The sequence below is a fragment of the Dermochelys coriacea genome, chromosome 5, assembly GCF_009764565.3.
Source record: "Dermochelys coriacea isolate rDerCor1 chromosome 5, rDerCor1.pri.v4, whole genome shotgun sequence".
NCBI classification, from domain to species: domain Eukaryota; kingdom Metazoa; phylum Chordata; order Testudines; family Dermochelyidae; genus Dermochelys; species Dermochelys coriacea.
This window is the reverse complement of record NC_050072.1, coordinates 71,353,632-71,376,253: the sequence shown is the minus strand read 5'-3', so window position 1 is coordinate 71,376,253 and position 22,622 is coordinate 71,353,632. Positions and strand designations below refer to the sequence as shown.

The 22,622-nt window shown below is 40.5% G+C and overlaps 1 protein-coding gene across 1 annotated transcript in view; it reads right to left on the bottom strand.

The window, feature by feature from the left end:
* Positions 1-22,622, bottom strand: part of WDR36 (WD repeat domain 36) — a 70,333-nt gene that overhangs the window by 36,543 nt on the left and 11,168 nt on the right. The window contains exons 2-10 of the mRNA XM_038403307.2: positions 19,293-19,320; positions 15,757-15,857; positions 15,144-15,261; positions 13,651-13,783; positions 10,979-11,036; positions 9,390-9,522; positions 8,078-8,253; positions 7,714-7,834; positions 2,355-2,420 (exon numbers count right to left, since the gene is read on the bottom strand). Coding sequence (XP_038259235.1) covers positions 2,355-2,420; positions 7,714-7,834; positions 8,078-8,253; positions 9,390-9,522; positions 10,979-11,036; positions 13,651-13,783; positions 15,144-15,261; positions 15,757-15,857; positions 19,293-19,320 — 934 coding nt within the window. The remainder of the gene's footprint in view (positions 1-2,354; positions 2,421-7,713; positions 7,835-8,077; positions 8,254-9,389; positions 9,523-10,978; positions 11,037-13,650; positions 13,784-15,143; positions 15,262-15,756; positions 15,858-19,292; positions 19,321-22,622) is intronic.

The window sequence follows — 22,622 nt, the reverse complement described above, 5'->3', positions numbered from 1 at the left end:
TGGACTAGGGGTGAGGACAGATGAAGTAGATTAGGACAAGAAGTTGTTTTGGGGGGAGAAGGGAGAAAGGGAAAGTGACTGGAACTGGGAGCCAGGGAGAGGTGAGTGGTCAGGCTTCCTGGGGGACCGGGGACAAAAGGCTCTCTACTACTGCACTCTCCACTCCAGAACCTGCAACTGTATGCAAGATTCACAAGCCTCATTATTCCTTTCTGTCAGCAAATCTCTGAAACCCACTGGCAAAGTGTGCATCAAACCCCTTAGTAATGGTACACAAGCCAATATAATCAATTACTCCATTCATTCAGGTGTCAGGTCTGTGCTGTGGATCTAAAGGTCCAAATCCCGTTGATGAATCATGCAGGGATCAGTATGATTTCATGTGTTAGCATTTCTATTTTTTTCTAGTTTGCTTTTTAAAAAGCCAGGAGATTACATGCAAAAAAAACTACATTAAAACACTATGAAAGATTGCAGAGTCAAGCACTGGAAAGTTAGGAAATAATTCAACATTTGTGTGCATATGCATTAGGATACAGTCTTTAATGACATGATCACATACTATTGTCATTCAGTATAGCAGATAGATAGTGCTCTGGCAATGAATCAGGTATGTGTAGTGAATGAAGATGTGTTCTGTAGCATTCCTGTACTCTTTGTTGCAGTGGCTGTCGTTGGAAAGTGTGCAGTAAAGGAGGCAGGAGACTTCAGGAAAAGAAAGGACAGTCTCATAATTAAGGCAGTTGAATGCTTCCCTGGAAAAAAACTGATTCTATCCCTGCCTCTGTCAGAGTCTGTATCATACTGCACAAGCCACATAAACCCAGCTTTTCACAGGTGGTCACTAACTGTGTGTTCCTCATGTGTTCCTGGGAGCCTGACTTGAGACCCTGGAGCTCAGCACACACAGCTGTTACTGAAGTCAATGGGAACTGAGCTTTAAATACATATTTCTATAAAATGCTACGTGTGCTAAAATATCTCGCCTAGGAATTTCAAAATTAGTGAATGCTTTTAATCTCACTATCTCTGTGCCTCAGTTCCTCATCTGTAAGGGAATAATGCCACCCCCTCACCTCCCACGGGAACTATAACAAATAATTCATGTTTATGAAACATCAGATACTAGAGGGATGAGCATCACAGAAAAGCCTACGAGGAAATTAACACTTCTGTCTTCAGAGCAGAGTTTGAATAGTGTGCAGTAAATAAGGCCAAAGGCCACAAATTCAATGAGAAAAAATATGGAATAGAAGCTCATTCAGTAAGCACCATCCATTCTGTACATTTAATGAGGCAGAGGTACTGTGGAGAAATATAGCATGCGATACTACAAATGGGGACCAAGCAAACATTACACAGGCAAGCTTAATTCCCGCATTTCCTAATTTTTGAGTGCTTGACTCTGCAACTAACTCTTTTCAAATGCCATTTCTGTGTGAAAGGTATCTTTGATCTTTTCAGAAATGTTATATACTATTTTTATATTGGAGTAGGAAATACAATCTAGTGATTAACACAAAACAGTTGGAGTCAAGAAATCTGAATTTCCTGTGAGAGTTTAGCAAAGTCTTAATTGAATTTCAGTTCCTCTTAGGTAAAATTTGGATAATACTTCATGTTTCTCAGGATGGTGTAAGGCTTAACTTATTAATGTACTTAGATATCACAAGTATAACAAATTCCCCAGAAAACAAATTTATGACATCACCAGATGACCACTTTTACAATTATTTGTATCTATGCACATTTGTATCCCCATTATGTACTTTCAATTAGTGGAAAAGCAAGTTCCTCAGAGGCAGCAGAGGTTACTTTCAAGATTATTTTTGTTAAGAGGCTAAATAAGGAACACAACATACTCCCAAAATGTAATCCCACGGGAGGGGGGCGGGGGGGAATATGCTTGAAAGCCACCCAACCAGCTGCAAGATGCTGTTGGAAAGCGAGAAGAGGAAGTGGACAGCCAGATTTAAGAGATGCAATCTAAAGGGTGAGGGGGAAGAGAGAAAATTTAATATTAAATATGTAAAAAATTAAAATATAAAAATGCCTACTATTCTATACTCCACTAATACAAAATAATCAATATCACAAGAACTGGAAATTATTTCCCATGAGATAGTTCTAAAAAGTCAGTCTTTAAATTAATTAGAATTATTTACTAAAGTGTTTAACTATACCACACAAAGAGACTTCAGTCACATGTACGGTATGTAAAATGTGCCCTGAAGGATATGCTTTGGTACTTGTACAAATAAGAAAAACAAAGTCATGTCATTTTTCAAACTATATTTTTACATAATTAAAACATGTTTTATTCCTTTCATTTATACATTCGTTGTACTACTTACCACGTCCTAAACTTTTATTGAACCTTTCATGCACTGTGGAAAAAGACTGCAAGGTTCCATCCTGACCTGATAGGATATTAAGAAAAAGAAAAGTAAATACCTACCCATAACAATATCAGCTTATGCCCAAGTCACAAAAATCAAAAACAGACATTTGAACAATGATAAACTAGAATGCTACAGGAATAGTCAAGCAGTTTATGTCCAAATCTTGATATACAATAAACCCAGACAAAAACAAAACAATCTGGAGTTAGGGTTAAAAGCACAAATTTACAGGTACAAACCCCCTCACAAGTTTACAGTTATCCCAAAACAGGTGTTACAAACCCACAAAATTAATAGAAGTTAACCTTTAAAGAAACCAAAACAGGCTAAGGCATCAAAACACAATTAAGGTACACAAATCAACTGAACCAACTCTGCCCGCGTGCGCACGGGGGGGGAGGGGAAGGGAGAAGAGATAAAAAGAAGGAGCAGAGATGAATGAAAGCAAGGCTGCATGGGGTTGGGACGGTACCTGGCAGGGGATGGTTATTTCAGGAGAAGACTCTTTTGGGAGCAGGGGAACAAGTCGAATAAGTGGGGATTCAGTGGCAAATTTTGGGGTTGGGGAGACCAGGGGTGTACATGGGACTTAGAAAGGTTATGTGCAGGATAGCTTGTATTAAGAAAACCAGGATTGTATGACAGGAGTCTGGGGCAGGGAGCCCAGTCCCTCTGCACCAAGACATAAGTGCTTGAAAGGTTCCTTGCAGACCAATGATCTATCTGAGCCCCAGACTTTAGAGTCTTTAGGTCTAACAGTGCCCTTGGTACCTGAGGAACTAGCAGACTCATACCAGGTTGGAGAGCAATGAGTGCCAAAGTGGCTGGAGTCATCAGAAACCACGACTTCTGAAAGGGAGAATCCCAACCTGGAGAACTCAAGGGATGGTCTTTGGGAGTCTTATTGGAAGAATCTTGGGTTTTCCTCTTAGATACCCTCAAGGAACGTGGCTCGGAGGCATCAGACTTATTTGGAGACTGGAGTACGGGGGGCGGTCCCCTGGCCTGGGTCAGAAGCGAGGTGCTGCGAGGTCTCCATCATGAGGTGTCCAAGTTTGATCTCCCTGTTTTTTTTTTCCTAACCCTAGATTTTAATGCCAGGCTGAAGTTTGCACTTTTGGGAAACGTGGGATTTCCCCAAGGCAACGGATGCAGCAGGAGTGTCCATCACTCACTGGAACTGCCTCCTGGCACGAAAGGCAACGTTTGAAACTCTGAGAGCCAGGCATACCCTCCCAATAAAGTAAAATGCCCAGGAGGGGAGAAACTATTTCGCAAAAAATTTTCTAAACTAAACTACTACTACTTACTAACTACAATTAAGGTTGTGGGTTTGCACAGAAGTCAGAGATTCTGTGACTTTCTGCGACCTCTGTGACTTCTGCAGCAGCCAGTATGCCTGGCTCAGGGGGAGCTCAGGCAGCCCCTGCACCAGTTGCACTGGCTGCTGCTGGGGCAATTTTGGGCCACCACGCCCCCCAGCAGCAGCAGAGTTTGGGTGTGGGAGGGGGCAGGGCACTGGGGCACAAGACAGGGTGAGGCGGGCTCTGGATGATGCTTACCTGGGGGGCTTCCTGGAAGTGGCAACATCCCCCTCACTCAGCTGCTAGGTGGAGGCATGGCCTGGCAGCTCTGCACACTGCCTCCGTGCAGAGCACTGGCTTCGCAGCTCCCATTCTCCAGGAACTGCGGCCAATGGGAGCTGCAGGAGCGGTGCCTGCAGCTGAGCGAGGGGGATGTTGCCACTTCCGGGAAGCCCCAGAAGAAGAGCCAGGTAGGGAGTCTGCTGGCCCGGCAGGTCCCCCAGCACCAGTGGGAGGCCCAGGCTGTGTGCTGCCTCCCTGCCCCATAAGTTTTGGTCAAGGGTATATAATAAAAGTCATGGACAGGTCACAGGCTGTTAAGTTTTGTTTACTGCCCGTGAATAGTCCATGACTTTTACTAAAAATACCAATGACTAAAATGTAGCCTTAACTATAATCAACTACAAAAAGAGCTAAGGGGACACGGTTGAGCTAAAACACAACATGAACAACGACAAAGGCTCAATCTCAGGCTGAGGTGCTTAAGAAGGAACTGAGGGCAGTTTGCCCAAATAGTGCTATGTAACAATGGCACAAAGCACAAGGCTGGGTAACATGTGTGGGCCAAATGGACACCGCTATGAGAAATCTCCAATCAAAGGCGCTGGGGACGCAAGTGCACTTAGAGTGGAGCACCCATAAGGACACTACTTGAAGAACTTTATCTTTTTCAAGAATTTGTTGAATTGACACATGTCTAAGATTGGTCCGAGACCCTCTTCCCCTCCATCCCTTTGGGATGAGGAAATAAAACCCCTTCCCTCTGCGATCACATGGAACCTACCCTGCAGCTTCCAACCAAAGGGGAGATTGTATCTCTTGAAAAAGGTGCTCCTTGTGGGAGTTATCCCTGAAGGGGGCAGGGAGGGAAGTTGTGAAGGAGGGACAGAAGCAAACTGGAGAGTATATCCCATCTCCACAATGTTCAAAACCCACAGGTCCAAAGTAGTTCAGAACCAAGCACTGAAGAAGCAGGACAGACTGTTTGCAAAGGTAGGGGAATATGGATTTGGAGTGATGGAGAATGGCATGGCAACCTCAACAGGGCCATCAAAATGACTGCTTGGTACTTCCTAGATATCTTAAAGGGCCCACAGCTGGAGCCGAAGCAGCAGGAGGGAGAGGCTTGTACCTAAAACCTTTGGACTTCTTTTTTGACAGGTAATGTCGAGCAGATGGAGTGGGGCAGGGAAATCAGTGTCTCTCTTGATGTTGAGATCTTCCCCAGTCAGAAAGCACTATGTACAAACCCAAGGACTTTAAGGTGGCTCTAGAGTTTTTAAGCCATGGAACACTCTGTCCATCTGGTCTGAGAACAGAGAAGCATCTTCAAATGGCAAGTCCCAAGTAGTATTCTGGACTTCAAAGGAGAGATCAGAAGACTAACCAAGATCATTTTTACTTAGCAACCGCAGAATCTGTGGTCCTAGCTGCTGAGTCTTAGTGATATTCTTGCAACTAGTTTGCCCTCATTGACCAAAGAGAAGACAACTCCTGCCTCGCCATCTCCAGACACAGGTCTCCGAATTTCTACATGGAGCCCCATAAATTAAAACTGTACTGTCCCAGCAGAGCCTGTTGGTTAGCAATACACAGCTGTAAACCCTCCATGGAATAAATCTTCCTGTCAAATAAGTCCACTCTCTCTCTGTCTTTTGATTTGAGGGCAGCAGTCTGATGTCCTTGTGACTCACTCTCATTAGCTGCCATGAGTAATGAGGCCCAGAGATGGGTGGGTACAAAGGTACTCAAAACATTGGGTGGGCACATAGTATTTTCTTTTTGCCCTCTTTGAAGCGGAAGGCAATGATAACGGGATGTGATGTGCCACGGAGCCTTTATAGGTTCTAGTATTGCCTCATTAATTGGCAGAGCCACTTGGAGAGACCTACAGTTGATGCTATGTCAATCAAGTGATATGAGGACTCCCTGACCTGCATGCCCAAGTCTGCAGTCACTCTCTTTTACAACTCCTCATACTTTAAATTCATCCAGAGAAACCACATCATCTGGATAGGACGAAGAGAAAGCCAAGAGTGGAGGAGATTGAAGCTCTCCTACAGGCTGTTCCTCTGCTTCTAGGATCTCTTCCTGATGCTTGGTTTTGGTCCTGGAACCGGACTCTGCAGACCAGTGCGCAGGCTGTCCCCAGATGAGGGCACTGAATATGCATGGTGAGGGAGAGATCTAGAAACTGGGGAAACCCCAAAGCATTCCAAAATGGCTACTGGTACAAGGCTAGACCCCAGTGACCTAGCCACATTTTCTTAGCAACTCCCATTGTGGGGTCTCAATGATAGGCGGGGAGAGAGGATCCCCGAGGGGACTGACAGGTCCTGCTTCAGGCTTGTGAGATACAAGATCCAATCTCTAAGTGGCTCATCCAGTCAATACCAGGGACCAGTACTGAGAACCTGGTGATAGGAGGAGCATCATCATCACTGCAAGGTTCCCCTTGGAGGGTACAAATGGGCTGACCGGGGAAATAGGCAACTTCAGTACCACAGGTTGGCCTGCTGGAGATGGCAACAGACAGGACAATGGTAACAAAGGACCCGAGTCCTGTACAGATGGAGACACCAGCATCGAGAGGCAGAGCAAATTTCTTGCTGACTCAACCGCCTCTGGGGTAGTTGGCACTGAGGTGGTATCTTGTTCTAGTGACAATGAAGTCGATTGTGCCGCTTCTGGCACTGGGCTCAATGGTGCCCTTTGCAGCACTGAAAGCAACTATGCTGACTAGAGCACTGATTTGGGAGAGGAGTGCTTAGGTTTCAGATGCACTCAGTTCAACATGTTCTCATCCCTCTTACCAGACTTTAAGAGTAGAGACCTTCCCCTGCTCTGAGCCTCTTTGGAAGTCTTATATTTCTTTCTTAGCACAGACAAGAGAGATCGGTGCCCAGATTCCAATAATGCTGGAGGTGCACTTCTCACTGAAGCTGCAGCACTCAGCACCAAGTCAGACTGGGCCGGCTTCAATGGTGGCCTGGTTGCCAACTCCCAACAGCAGAAGCTTCACCCTAGCCTCCCTATGCTTCTTCATTCTAGGCACTGGTCTTTTTACTCTGCTTTAGCCAGACCCCACAGGCAACTACAAAGTAAGTTGCTCACTAGCAAAGGCCTCGAGCAAGAAGCACAGTGCTTGAAGCCCAATGACTGGGGCATACCTTGGTGCCATCAGCAGAACCCTGAAACGCGGGGGGGAGGGGAGGGGAAAAAACAAGACCGAAAAAACTGGAATTTTTTTTTTTTTTAAAAAACATCAAAATCCTACAACTATACTATCTACCAGACTAGCTCTATTATGTTCATCATCATGCACAAAGCTGAGAAAGAACTGTTCTGGTAATGAACAAGGGTTCTGATGACTGTCATGGGTGATAGGAAGGAACTGAGTGGGGCTAGGAGCAGCTCTGCCCTTTATACAATGGTACATGGCAGCAGAGGGAGCACAAGCCACCCAACAGGTACAGTTGAAGGAAAAATTTCCCAACAACCGAGCGCTAGGTGTGGACACCAAGCATGGAATGCACATGTGCGATCACTTGAAGAATTACTCAGTACGGTTAATGTACCTAAATGATTAAATACAGTAATTTGCAATGCACTGTCAAAATCAAAGACATTGCTAGTCATATCTCTTATCCCTAGCCAATAAGCTGAAGAGTTTATTTAACAACAATGTGGAACAAAATGGGTAAATTTGGGAAGTTAAGAATTTCTACCTGCACTAAGAATTTGTTGTCCATTTTGCCCATGGTATTTGATTTTTGTTGGAGGAGCACTATGTCCCATACGGCACCTCAACAAACGACCACCACCTCCAGGGCCATCGAAAATCCATATCTGCTCGAGAAATGCAAAGAAATGGAACATCAATAAACATAACAGTAGCTCCCATTGAAAAAAACAGATTGGAATAACGTAGTTAGAAACAAAAACTTGTCACATTCAGTAACTTTGGTTTTACTATACATGTTGATGCAACTGAAAAGAACTACCTCAAGTCTACACAAGTATTTGTACTTTGGAGGACCACTGGAAAAAAATAAATTTACCACAATGGTAGTAGCAGAAAAAATAGCTTACCTTTATAGCATTATCAGCACCATTAGTAACAAGAAGTGGCTCTCCCTGGACAAATGACATACCAGCTATTGCTGTGGAATGGGCATTTCGCATTTGACTAATTAGTTTCTTCTCTTCCAGATCCCAGAGTGCAATGTGTCCAATAGGACTTCCAGCTGCCATGACTGGATGACCATCTGATCACAAAATGAAGAAAAAAGCAATCCAAAGCCAATTTTTTTATTATTATTATACATTGCGTATAGCTTTCAATCAATCATTTTAACTTTTCAAGAAGAAAAGGAGTACTTGTGGCACCTTAAAGACTAACAAGTTTATTTGAGCATAAGCTTTTGTGAGCTACAGCTCACTTCATCGGATGAATTTGCACCAAATGCATCCGATGAAGCGAGCTGTAGCTCACAAAAGCTTATGCTCAAATAAATTTGTTAGTCTCTAAGGTGCCAAGTACTCCTTTTCTTTTTGCGAATACAGACTAACACGGCTGCTACTCTGAAACCTGTCATTTAACTTTTCAAAGTTCATGTAAGCAAATCTGCCTCTCAAGGACTAAAATCAGAGGAAAAAAATAATTCCTAAATAGAACATTAAATTAAAGCAATCATTTATCATAGTGATCTAATTTTTGAGAGAGAGAATGGACCATCAGCACCATAAGTAACAGGACCAGAGGATTTGCAATATCAGATCAGACCAGGTATATCTAGTTTAGTATCTTGGTCCGACAATGGCCAGTACGAGATGCTTCAGAGGAAGATTCACGAAACCCCACAGTGGATATTTAACTGGTTATCTTTAGATTTCAGAGTTAGATGAATGACAGGAATGGGTGCTGCTCACACATCTCAGATATAATTTCTGGTTGTATGCTTACTTCACCAGCTGACACTCTTACATTCTCAAGGTTCAGTTCACAAGCATTAGAGCTAGATATATTTAAATAAAAGATTAGATTCAGGAGCACAATTCTGCAGCAAGAGCCAAATCTGCTGTATTGAAGAATACTCTGACTCCTACAACTAGGCTGATCTGTTTTGAGTCAATATTACTTCCTATTTATTAAATAGTAAAATGTAGCAGTATACAGATTTTAAACATTCCCCTGCAAGATTTGCAATTTTTCCAACTATATAAAGAAAATATCACAAGTTTATTACTATTAGCCGTTGTAAACTTTAAAAAAAACTCAGACACAACTCCAAGTTTTGTGCCTACAATAATTTAAAAATGTGTTTAATTTTTCTACTTTTCAATTAATATTACTGTTTTAATTTGATCTGCATATACGACTGATCAACCTACTAGAATTTACCTGTACGGAAAGATATTGCTGTGATAGGACCCCAGTCTTGCTGAAATTTCATCAGTGTTTCATCAAACTTAATGTTGTGCACAATGATATGACCAGACACGAGACCTATTGCAACTACATCTACTGCTGGTGCCTGTGAAAGACAGTTCAATGATGAGAGAGAAATTAAACAGATTCCTCTCCATCCTTCTCTATTTTTCCTCTTAAAAAATCTTCTGCATGCATTAATATATTCTTTAACTACATATTTTATTATTACAACATCACTGCTTCATTCAATGCACAGGTTGAATTTACAAAGCAAATGAGGTACTTCTTAGCAAATTAGGTAAGGATTCTGCTCTATTCTAGCCAAAAACTTATTTTTGAAATTACACAATATAAATTCAGAATAAAACTACTGAGTCACTAGATTTGACCTGATTTCAGTACAACTCTGAGCAATTCAGCTTTCAGTGTACAGGAGCAACAATATGTAGTGTGGTGGAGGAAGACCATGGATATTCAACTAACAGGAGGGAATGCATTAATTTAGCATAAAAATAATTTAAGAAATACATTTAAGCAATTAAAAACTTTCCTAGAAAAAATAAAAAATATTTTTGGTAGATAATTGTACTGGATTAATGTTTTCCTTTAAATATGTTTGAAGAAGTCTAGTAAATTTCACATCTGTTCCTCCTTCACTGTCCAACTTGTGCACTATGTAAGGGAGGCAGTCTTGCACAATGTGTGTTTGGATGATACACAACTAAAATCTGTACAGTATAAAATATGCACAAGAATCTTATTTCCTGACTTGAGTGCTTCATTTCACAAACTTAGTTTCTGTAAGCAATATGTTATGTCAAGTTCTATGTAACCTACTTCATGGTCCATAAGCTTTTCCTATACCAATAGGTTACAGGTACAGCAAGTTAACACCCGATATGTATGACATTAAAGTAAATTTAGGTCTAAAATAAATGGTTTAACCTTATAGTCAGGTATTTAATAAATCTTACACTTCGTTTCCTACCACATAATATCAATTCACTTATTTTAATCTATAATTGAGCATTAGACCATTCTAAAGCATTAAAGAGAGACTGAACATGTTGCACTAAAAATAAATTTATATGAAATTAAAATTGTTCACAGAAGCTTGAGCAGCCGATATTATATGATACCATTTTAGTTTGTTTTTATTTTGTTTGTAATAGCCCCATTTTCTTCTTTTTGGAGTTTTCTTCATTTTGGCAAAAGTTTGATTTCCCCCTCCAGTTTCTTTTAAAGCAAAAAAAATTTCAGAAGCAAGAAACTTGCAACATAATTAAGCTGACCTACGGTACACCAATACCCTACAAACTGAAGTTACCGAAGTAGTCCTTACTTGATGAGTAACCAGAATGAAGTTAAGAAAGCTATGCGAGTTAGTAAGAGTTTTTACAGGGATGGTCCCCTAGATTGTATGCTTCTCAGAGCAGGGATATTATCTGTACTCTCTGTACACAATATGCACCTATAGCACTGTATAAGAATGTTTAACACCACTGACTGCTGTTCTATATTTACCTTTTATAAACAAATGAACTAACAAAACTACTAACCTGTTCAAGGGTTGTCACACCCCCTAAAGCCCATCCTGGAAATGAGTATAAAAGTTTGCTGTGAAAAGAAAGTGTTTTAAAAGTTATATTTAGAAAAAAATCTATGTCAAAATGAATGTCTAGCAAGTACATCTAGAAAGAAGTATGACAGAGAATGAAGGCTAGCACCATATATTAAAAAATATGGAATTTAAAAATTTGGCTAATAGGATCATTTGTATGGAAAAGTTAAAAAATATATTGGTGCATTCAGTCTTCAGCATGAGACCATTTTCAGGCAGAGCAGTGGTAGAACTGAGTGCAAAGAAAATTGTACACAAGGCCCTGATTATGAAACATGAAGAGGTGCATGAATAACATTAGTAACTAAACTACACGACTGAGGATATGTACTTTCACTGTAAGCAATAAAAGTATTTTGGTAAAACACAATTTGGCTGTGTTTATTAGTTATCAAATAATGAAACTAAATGTTTAGTTTTGCATGCTATAAAAAAAATTATTCAACTTTTTTTTTTGGTATTTGGGTTACAAGGCAGATTCACTTAAAATCAAATTTAGGGCTCAATCTTGCACCCACTAACTGGTGCGGATTACCACAAATACTCCCATTGATGCCATGGGATTAGCTAAATCAGTAAGCATTGAACTAGGCACCTGGCTCAAGATCAGGCCTTTAAAACATAATTCTCGATTATGTTTACACACAAGCGTGAGAATGCTGAAACAAGCACAAGCAGTGCATTAATTTCAAACTGCAATCACCTACTTTATCTTTGTTTAAAAAGGAATTTAAGAAAAAAATTCTATTTTAATCCTATTTTTAGTAGATTTTGTACAGCATCTATAGCACCATATAGCTACCTTGAATAAAAATAAAATAGAAGAGCAATGATATTATTGAAAATGTATAATTGCTATGAAACTAAAACCCTGAACCACATGATAAAAGTGTAAATTCTCATGAATTGTAGCCATATATATTTTCACATTTACAGAGTGTGTGCGCACCCATAATGAAATCTCCCACTCTAGAGTTGGAAATAGCCAGCTCATGGAAAGATTGAGTACCAACACTTAAGTCAAGCTTATTAATAGTGACTCAGCCATAGGCCATTGCATCGAAAGCAAAATATATTACAATAAAACTTAAAACTAAATCCAGATTTTTAAGGTATTAAAATACATATAAAAACAAACTAAAAAGAACAAACTCATTAAAACTGTATATAAATCACTGATTAACACTTATTTGGCCTGCAGAGTCTTTAAAGAATTTACGTTATTTTAAAAAAATTAAGTTCCTAGCTCTGGTTGTGAAGATATTCTAAACATGTCCCAATGCAGTGGCAAGTCTTCAAGCGAACACAGCTATTGTTTCAGTCTAACAAAAGAACAGAAGGCCCTAAAATACAGAAGAGTTTCCACTCTGCAAGGATGCACGGAAGGAGAGAAGAAAACAGTAGTCTGTACAAGAGGACCTCGCACCATGTAGTTTTATGGTTTGGCAGAAAGAGCGCAGATGAGCAACCTGGAGATTTGCCACCATATGAATTCACACACCTAATCAGCTCACCATACAAGAGAGATGAAGGCCTACCAGCTATTACAAAAACCATAAGTTGTAATTATGGCTTTTGTATTAATGTGATTACTGAAAGTAAATGGGACTTGGCCTCCTCAGTGCCAAAGTCATTTTTGAAAATTGCACTTTGGAGAACTGGAAATGCCAACAACTCCTTCCAGCCCAACAACTTATACAATGCAGTATCATGTTTTCAATTTCAGATGCCTGTACTGGCAAATTGGGGCAATGTAAAACAAGTTGAATCAACAACAGGGCAGGGCCCCCAAATCAGCAAGTCTCTTCCCCATCTTGAATTACTGTGGTGGAGCATGAGGAGGCACAATTTGAGTAGTGATCTCAGTCCCAAATCCTGCAGCAGCTGCACAGGTGTGAAACCTTGCTCCCCACACTCAGCTAAGCATAGGGTGACCAGATGTCCCGATTTTTGGTTCTTTTTCACATTTGCTGTCTGGTCACCCAAGCTAGGCACATCTCCCTCCTCTTTATGGGCCCACTCAGTGGCTGGACGACAATTTTAAAAAAAAGGAGTACTTGTGGCACCTTAGAGACTAACAAATTTATTAGAGCATAAGCTTTCGTGAGCTACAGCTCACTTCATCAAGTGAGCTGTAGCTCACGAAAGCTAATGCTCTAATAAATTTGTTAGTCTCTAAGGTGCCACAAGTACTCCTTTTCTTTTTGCGAATACAGACTAACACGGCTGCTACTCTGAAACCGACAATTTTAAAGGGGAGGAGTTCTACAACTACTTTCTCTGCCGTACTTCATCAGGCAGACAACTAGCTAAAATGCTGAGTGGGGTCAGGGTTGGCAAATTAAAGCAAGGAACATTACTAAAAAAACCTGCACAATCCCTGTTACTTCACAGCAAAAAAATCCTGGCTAGAAAAATAGCATTTTCAGTCACATGAGAGAGATAACCGAATTGCCCATATTTCTGAAAACAACACTGAGGGGCTCTTCTGCTGAAGGAGTAAGAAAAAACAGACCTGCATTAAGAGAACATTTTATTTAGGAAATATTAAAACTCTGAGTATAGCTCCACCTAGAAAGTAAAATGTACTTAAAGAATAAATAATCTTACTTGGATTTTACATTCCATAACTGCAGGCTTCCTTGTTCACTGCCAAGGAGAATTTTATTTAAGTAGGTACTTGGATGCATAATGGCAGAAACTGCAAAAACAGCCTTATCAAAAGTCAGTTGTAGGTATTCTTCTGCAGACATAAGAAACTGTGTTAGTTATGCTGCCATTACAAACATTCCAAGTTAGAATGATTATTTCTTAAAAATGGCTCTATTTTACATGCACAAGTGAAAGAAGTCCTCACTACTGGGATTTCTTCCCTGAAAGCACCAGAAACCTTGTATGAACCTGACCGATCTCATGGCAAGTTATGTAGCTTACTTTATATTTCCCAGCAGAACAGATTTATCTCATTATGAAGGATTCTTATTGTGCTTTCTGAGCAGAACATCTGACTTGATTAGCATATCTTCTGTTTACATTATAACATGAAGTTTTGTTAATACTGAACACCACCTTAGAAGCATAGTAGTTATTTTAAAAATTGTTAAACGCCGCAGACCACCACAAGAGAACCTGTCAGGCTAATGAGTCATTGCCCAATACCAAAATTGGACAATTTTTTGAAAAGAAAGAATTAAGCCACCGAAGTGCGATCCCACCTAATAGTGAGCCATCAAACCTTATTTAAATGTGGCACAAATAGCCTTTATAATACCGATGGATAATATTTTTAAGCAATTTTTTTCTATTATCTATTTAAATTTTCCGAGTTGTGAGAAACTATGGGTGAGGTCAGGCAACGGGGTAGACAATTATTTAATGACAACAGAGACAGCTTAAAAAAAGTTAAGTTTTTAACTGCTAAAACAAATTGTCAACACTACATGTCAAAATACACAAAGTAAATGCCTTAAATCAAAACTCTAAGAAGTTCTCAAGCAGGACTTTTCTTACTCTGCATCTCTGTAAGTTTGCAATCATCATTGATGGAAATATTTTTTCAATGGTTTGTGCACATATGATGAAATCAACATTTATCGATAAAAATCAAATCCTTTCAAATCTATTCATTCAATAGCACGAAAGGCTACTGATAACTAAAAAATTTAGCACTTGATCTTTTTCTGCTGCCAAGAGAGCAAGCAATTTCCATGCCATACCCACTGTCAAAGATAAAGGGACTGAAGAAATTTTAGGACTCCATAGGACACCAAACTTCTTTCATCACAACTGTCATGAACAAAGGGAATGTTAAGAGATACCAGTTATCCAAGAGTAGAATTCTGCACCCACATGCTCCTCTCTAACCCTTTCTCCTCCCAAAGTCAATGGAGCTTTGAATGGGTGGAGGGGACCACCAACAAAGCTCACTGCAGGATCAGGACTTCAAACATTAATGCAACAACAGTTTTATTTTGCCTTAAGAAAATTGAGAAGTCTGACATAAGCATTAAACAAATTGTCTTACATTATCAAATGCTTACTACTTTTATCACATACCACAGATAGAATTTGGACAGTTACAGAATGAGGCAATAGTGACTCACCTTCTGATTGTACATCCCAAACAATAAGAACATTATCAATATCCACAGAGATTACATGATCACCAAACGGCTGCAAAAGGCGAATTTCTCCTTTGTGACCATCATATATATGAACCACCTATGATTTCAAAGTACACATTATTTAAGTAAAACCTTTTCACATATTGTAATATTTTAGTATATTATTTGAACGATAGCAACTACCTATAACAGAAACCCGTTAATACACAACTTTATGCTATATTTTATCTAGTAAATATACACCTTTATTAAGCCTCATTTATGATAGCTTCCTTGGTACTGAGAAAGTGTACTTGGCAAATCCTTTTCATCATAGTTTTAATTATATTTTAACTTTTGTGTCCTGAAGATTATTTCTTTATCAGAGTGCTGTCATTTTATAAGTGTCACAGCCCAACCACTGTAGAATTTGCCCTTAAACCTTTTTTATTTTAACTTATCCACTGTAGTTATTTGCTGAGCATTGTGAGACTATTGTCCCCAAAACTCGTGAAATTAAATTACAGTTGATATGAATAAGTGACTTAAGTAAGAAAACATATCAATATTGGCTTAGTGTCTGGTCATTACACAATAAATAAGTTATAAAAACCTCTTTGTTCCGGGCAAAAGCATGGAGAAGATTGCCATATGAAGCGAAGACCAACATTCTGTCTGCTGCCAAACAAGTAATGTCTTGTAATAAAGCATTACCTATTAATAAAGAGGGAAATAAGTTTGACAATTTTCATTTTCACAATAAAAAAAGAATGTCTTACAACGTATCAGCACATTCATGGTTGCAAATTACCAACAACAAATTAAGATACATCAGGAAGAGAAAATTATCCAATATTGTCTTTGGGCAACAAATGGCTAAATTATGAGAAATGTTTTCTTAAGAATGAACACAATGAGAAACTATGTAGGATACACTGTAAGTTATGGCATGAATTAACTTTTAAAATATGGCTGCATTATACATGACAGAAGCTACCCAAAAATAACATTTTCAACACTCCTACAGCCCAAGAACAGCCTTTTTAAGAAAACTGAATGCATGTTAAGACTGGAGCATATAAAACAAGTGACAAAAAAGTGTCAACTATTTTTGTATTTGTCATCAAGTCTTGAGAGCTACTAGCACTGCCTACAGTTAAGGTTGCTTGACACATCCCATTATAAAACCCCACTTTCACTGGCTAATACCTTTGTCAGCCTTAAATCATTTGGACTGAAATTTTCCATGCTGAGTGTCTGCTTCAGGTTGACTACTTCTTAAAAGTTTTAGCTTTAGGTTTAGCAGTTGTTTCCAAGAATGAGATTACTAGAACACACATTGTTTTGACTATCTTAATTCTTTTCCTCCTATAGTGGTTTCGTTTGAAAGCTCTACCGCCCCATGATTTGGAGCAGGGACTCAAAATCTGGAAGGTGGATGGGGTTAGCAGATTCAGTGGGGTGGGGTCTGGGTCTGGGAGGCTCAGTGGGCGGGCCCAGGTGCTGGGGAAGTGGGGCTTGATGGGGTGGGGGTTCAGGTGCAGCTGGTTGGGGAATCAGTGGGATAGGGGCAGGACTTGTCAGGTTGAGGGTTTGATGGGCCTGCTTAACGGGGAAGCTCCAGCTGCTGCTGAGGGGATGCTGCATACCAGGCTCCCACTTCCCCCATGATTTCCCTATCCCCTTTTCTTCTCCATCCGCCTCCCCTCACTCCCACATTCCCCTCCCCCTTCCTTCCCCATTGCATCTTCCCCCCCCCTCACTTCCCCTTACCCAGCCCCACTGCAGGCACTCACTGTTGCACAGAATAGGAAACAGAAAGGCTCTCAGCACACAAAAGGGGAGCATGACTGGCACTAGGACCCAGAAGGCAGTGTTTAGCTGCAGAGTCAGGGAAGCCAACACAGCCTCCTTTGGCTGGGCTGCTCTGTGCTTGCAGAATGGGGGCTGGAGGGATGGTGTGACCCCGCCATCCCTCACTTCTGTTTGGAGGAGGGAAATCCCCCCCAAAAAACTGCACCCATGGTTACCCCCACCCTCCCGTGTGGCTTCCCTTTGCTTTCCTGTCATTTTCTACAGGGAAATGCGGGGGCAGGGGAAGGGAGGGACGTTTTCTGCAGGCACAAAATTCCACAGAATCCTCCCGGGAGTGAGAGAGACTGGGGAGGCAGAGTATGTGCACAGATATGGAGAGGACTGGAGCAGAGAGAGACAGTAATGGTCCAGGGCATAAGAATAGAAGGAATTTCTACAGAACACTCCCCTCCACAATCGAGAGTGGAATCCAGGAGTCCTAAGTTTTTACATTCCTTTGCTGGCAACAAATAGCTCTGAAACCCAATGGCAAAGTATTTATCATCCCCCATTCTAGTGACTAACTCAGAAAGAAGAAAACAGCCTTCTATTGATATCAGTTATTATGGTAGCTCAAGTGATAGAAATCTGAACCCTGAAACCTGCTGATGATGCAATCTGGGGGTAAATAGGTTCCACATGACAGAATTTCTGGGGGGGTTTCTTTTTAATTCTAAGAAATATACATCCCAAAAAAACTACATTAAAAGAATGTTAAGGTTGCAAAGTCAAGCACTCAAGAGTTAGGAAATGCTAAGGTTGCCTGTGTACCCTTAATTAGGATTTCAGCTGCATATATGCCTTACAGTACAGTCTAAGTATATAATTACATACTAGTTTTTTCCCCCCACAGGACCTCTGCCTCATTCAGTAAACAGGATGGATGGGATTCAAGAAATTAATCAAGACTGTGTAGTTAATTTGTTGTCTACCAGACCCCTCCTTCATTTGCTGCCGGTGTTGGAAGATGTATAGTAAATGGGGGAAGGGACTGTAGGAAGAGGAAGGATGGTGCACTGTTAAGGCAGATGAATGCCACCCTGGGTAACTAGATTCTACCTGTGCCGTTGATACAGAGTTCATATGGGATAGTGGGCAAGTCACTTAAACCAAACTATTCATGGTTGACCTCTATTTGTATGTTTTTCATTTTCTGAGTGCCTAAAGTAAGACACCTGCTCTGAGATTTGCGGAACAGCTGAGCACTCAAGTGCAAATTAAGTCAACTGGAGATGTGCTTTGGAAATATGAAGTACTTTAAAAATGCTGAGTACACTTTAAAAAAAACAAAACCACAATACACACACTTTAAGTGTCTCAAGTTGGACACCCAAAATTATTAGGCCCTTTTGGCCTCAATCCTCTGTGCCTCAGTACCCCAACTGTAAAAATGGAGATATCACCACCACCAACTCCTATAAGAGTGTTGTGAAGATAAACACATTAATGTGTTGAAGCACTGAGATACTATGGTGAGAGCTCCACAGAAATGGCCATGAGGGAATGAGTAAATCTGTTTTCAGTTCGGGGTTTGAATAGGGTGTTATGTAAGACCTGGGACTACAGTGAACATGTAGGTTAAGAAATCTTGAATATCTACCCATTCGTAAAACAGGGGTTCTGTGGAAAAATGTGTGATCATCTAATTAAAGACTTTATCATAACACATACCAAGGGCGCAGAATTAAGGTTGCATGGGCAATCTCAATTCTGGCATTTCCTAACATTTAAGTGCTTGATTCTACAACCTTAACATCATTTTAATATACTTTGACATAGCTAGTCATAGATAAGATTTGTTTCCTATTATATGACTCATAGATACTAAGGTCAGAAGGACCATTATGATCATCTAGTCTGACCTCCTGCACAACGCAGGCCACAGAATCTCACCCACCCACTCCAGCGAAAAACCTCTCACCTATGTCTGAGCTATTGAAGTCCTCAAATCGTGGTTTAAAGAATTCAAGGAGCAGAGAATCCTCCAGCAAGTGACCCGTGGCCCCATGCTACAGAGAAAGGCGAAAAACCTCCAGGGCCTCTTCCAATCTGCCCTGGAGGAAAATTCCTTCCCAACCCCAAATATGGCGATCAGCTAAACCCTGAGCATATGGGCAAGATTCACCAGCCAGATATCTAGGAAAGAATCTTCTGTAGTAACTCAGATCCCAACCCATCTAACATCCCATCACATGCCATTGTAGACTGATGTGTTAGCTGTTTGGGTTTTTTTTGGGGGGGGGGGGGGAATGTAATTTGCAAATTTGCAGGATTTAGAACAAACTGTATACTTACTAACAGCAACTATACCAAGTTTCTTTACCTGTAAAAAAAAAAAAAGCTCTTTAGTAGTTTTCTGCTCTGAATTTCCTACAAATACTAATCCAGCATTCTAGAAACATTAGCATTTGCAAATTCAGAACTATGCAGGAAAAGGGTCGTCATGGCTCTAAAGTGCAGGAGCTGACTAGAAACCAATGTGTAAAACCCCAGCAGAGACAGGGCCAAATACTACTCCCAATCACTGAACGTCTTCACAATCATCTCACCTGGGAGACAAGATTTGCCTTCCCCAGCATGGAGCAGGTCCTTAACCTTAAGGCATGCCAAGATCCACAAGAAAATTCTGTGGATATCAAAACATCTGCAAAGGGCTGGTATATATGTACAAAGGTGCTGGGTGGCTAGATTCACAAATGTCTTGGGCACCTAACTACCACGTTAGACATGCCCAGAATCCAACATTTAGGTGCCACTGAGATCCTCAAAACACATGCTCAGCTGCCATCTAATTCTGTAGGCACCTAAGTCCCCATATGCCTACATTTCCACCATTAAAGTTCCTTGGGAATCAAAGTTTCTGCCAGCAAACACATGGACAACTGCCTCAGTCTATGTCAGCGGTCTCAAACATGCGGCCCATTCCTGCAGCCCGCCATAGGCGGTGACTCCACCGGCAGCCAAGTTCCCTTCACTCCCTGCTCCCCCCCGCCCCGAGTGTGCCACATCCCTGCTCCTCCGCCTACCTCCCAGTTCTTCTCACCACCGAACAGCTGTTTGGCAGCGCTTAGGACTTTCCAGGATGGAGGTGGGAGGAGTGGGGACGCAGCACATTGAGAGGAGGCGGCGTTGAAGCGGCGAGGCTGGAGCGGGAATTTGGGGAAGGGGTTGGAATAGGGGCAGGAAAGGGGTAGGTAGAGGCAGCGCAGGGGCGGAGCCTCATGGACTAGATGAGAAGTCTGAGGTATGAAGTTCAGCATGTATGATTCTTTGCCGTGAGTAGTTGGGAAGAACGTTTGTTAAAAGTGGCAACATATTTTGTACGAATAGTTACTTTAAAAAGTTCCTGCCATTACAGCTATGTCGATAGACAAGTGTTACTGACCACCTAATAGTTACAGGTGTTTATATTTTATTAAAATGCCTCTTCATATTACAGATTTTAAAAAGTTAATACATTGACTTTTAATAGCATACTACATTACTCTTCATTTTTTTTCTATTGTTGTATGAAAAGGTTTCAGTGATGAGGCCCTCGGGCCAACGTACTAGTCCTCATGGGGATTTGAGTTTGAGATTCCTGGTCTATGTGCCCAAACACCTATCTCATGCCTAAGCCCCACTGGGATCCTCAAAGTGGTCCTCCACCTGTCACACCCACAGGGCTCAATCTAGTAGGCAGGCGTTCTCTGAGAGCACACCGAAGCCAACACAAACAACTGGGGGAGAAAGTATAAAGAGGGGGACATCACTCCTAACTATTAGGCCAGTGGTGAGAGCACTCACCTAGGTCGTGGAAAACACAGGTTAGATTTTCCCCTCCACAACCTTCATGTGGAGAAAGAATTTGAACATAGGTCTACAACATCCCACATAAATGCGCCAACTATTGGACTAAAAGTTATAAGATATACCACCTCCTCCAGCTTTTTTTTTTTTTTTTTGCGCATGTAAGGAATGGCTTAGGTGCCTAACTCCTGGAGAGTGCTCAAGACTATCAATCCTAAATGGAGATAGGCACCTCCTTCCAGCCCAGACTTACACACTTGAGTCCTTTGAGGGGTGGCACTTAGACCTACCCCTATACTTAGCATTTCCTATTAACTAGCTTGCTTGCTTTTCTTGGGCACCTGTTTCTGCCCATGCATTGTACAGGTAGCCTAGGTGCCTTATGAGGCTGTGGATTGCCCTGGGTGGTACTGCAATCCTGAGTGTTGCAAATCTAAATCCTATTGTGGATCTAGCCCTGAGCTCAAATACTGTTTTATGTATCCTCTATCCTTTTCTCATATGACAGTACAATTCATCAGGAAGCCATGTTCCCACTGACTCTGTGTTCATGCCAGATATATATTGGCCTCTACCGAGCAAAGCCTTAACCATGTGCTTAAATTTAGCATTTGAGTAGTCCTGGAAGTTTAACCACGACTACTCATGTGCTCAAAATTAAGTACACACCTGTTTTGCTGGATTGAGGCCTCTTGTTTTCATCATTCACTGTTCCTGCTTCACTCTAAGTTGCCCCCTGCAAATTACTTTACTACCTGTGAAATTTGATTATAATGCAAGTCCAAGTGTTACATTTTTAGATTTAAGTAGTAATTTGAAAAGTAAGATTTATGATATTCTGAAAGGTTTTAGTTAACTGTGTAAATTCAAGCAGTATTAAAAAGTTGTATTTTGATGTTATTTAAATCATACTCAATCTTAAATCTGTTCTTGTAGAGCATGTTGTCTGTCCCCATAGATATGGGGGAGCTTATTAGGGTAATAATATTGTCCAAGTAATTCAAGCTTCTATTTTAAATGCTAACTTTCCATAAAAAACTAGTATTGAAGTATAATTGAATCTGTGAAGACTGACTTGGGTTGTTAATATAGGCACTTTTGACTTAGTCTTTACTCATTATTCTTTTACCATATATTTGAGAAAAATTTGGAGACTTTAGTGCTCAGAAAAATAAGGAATTGATAACAGTCCTCATCCTTCAAACGCATGCATACCTTTACTCATATGAGTAGCCCTATTAAAGTTTATGGGACTAATCATCAAATTAAAATTACAGATTTGCTTAAGTTTTTGCAGAAGTCGGGCTGTAAATTGGAGTCATTCATACAGCAGGTGATCTTTGCAATTTTCTTCACACTAATGTGTCTACAAACCAGAGATCTGACCTGAAACGCACATCTACGAACCCCTAAATCTGGGCTTCTCAACTCTGTGTGGTGGTTTGGGGCAGGGTGAGTTGATTTATCAAGGCTCTTAAAATCAGCAATTTAAATCTTGTTTAAATCACCAAGTGGAAAGCCTCAATTTAAATGGATTTTAATCAACTTTTTCATTTGAACTTCAGTTATTTTCTAAAGAAAGTTGCATTCTCATTGGTTAATATAACCATTAAAGCATGTTGATTTACAACTAAATAGAATATTTGTACATCTTTTTGCTACTTAGTAGGGTACACTATAATTATATACATTTATTTAAGCAATTATATAACTTAATATTTTCAGATTCTTATTAATTGTATATTTTAAGTATGTTAGAAAATGGTGAAGGCTATATTGCTTATTTACTAGATAATTAACTTTTGCTCATGATTTGTGTCAAGCTGCATTAGGATG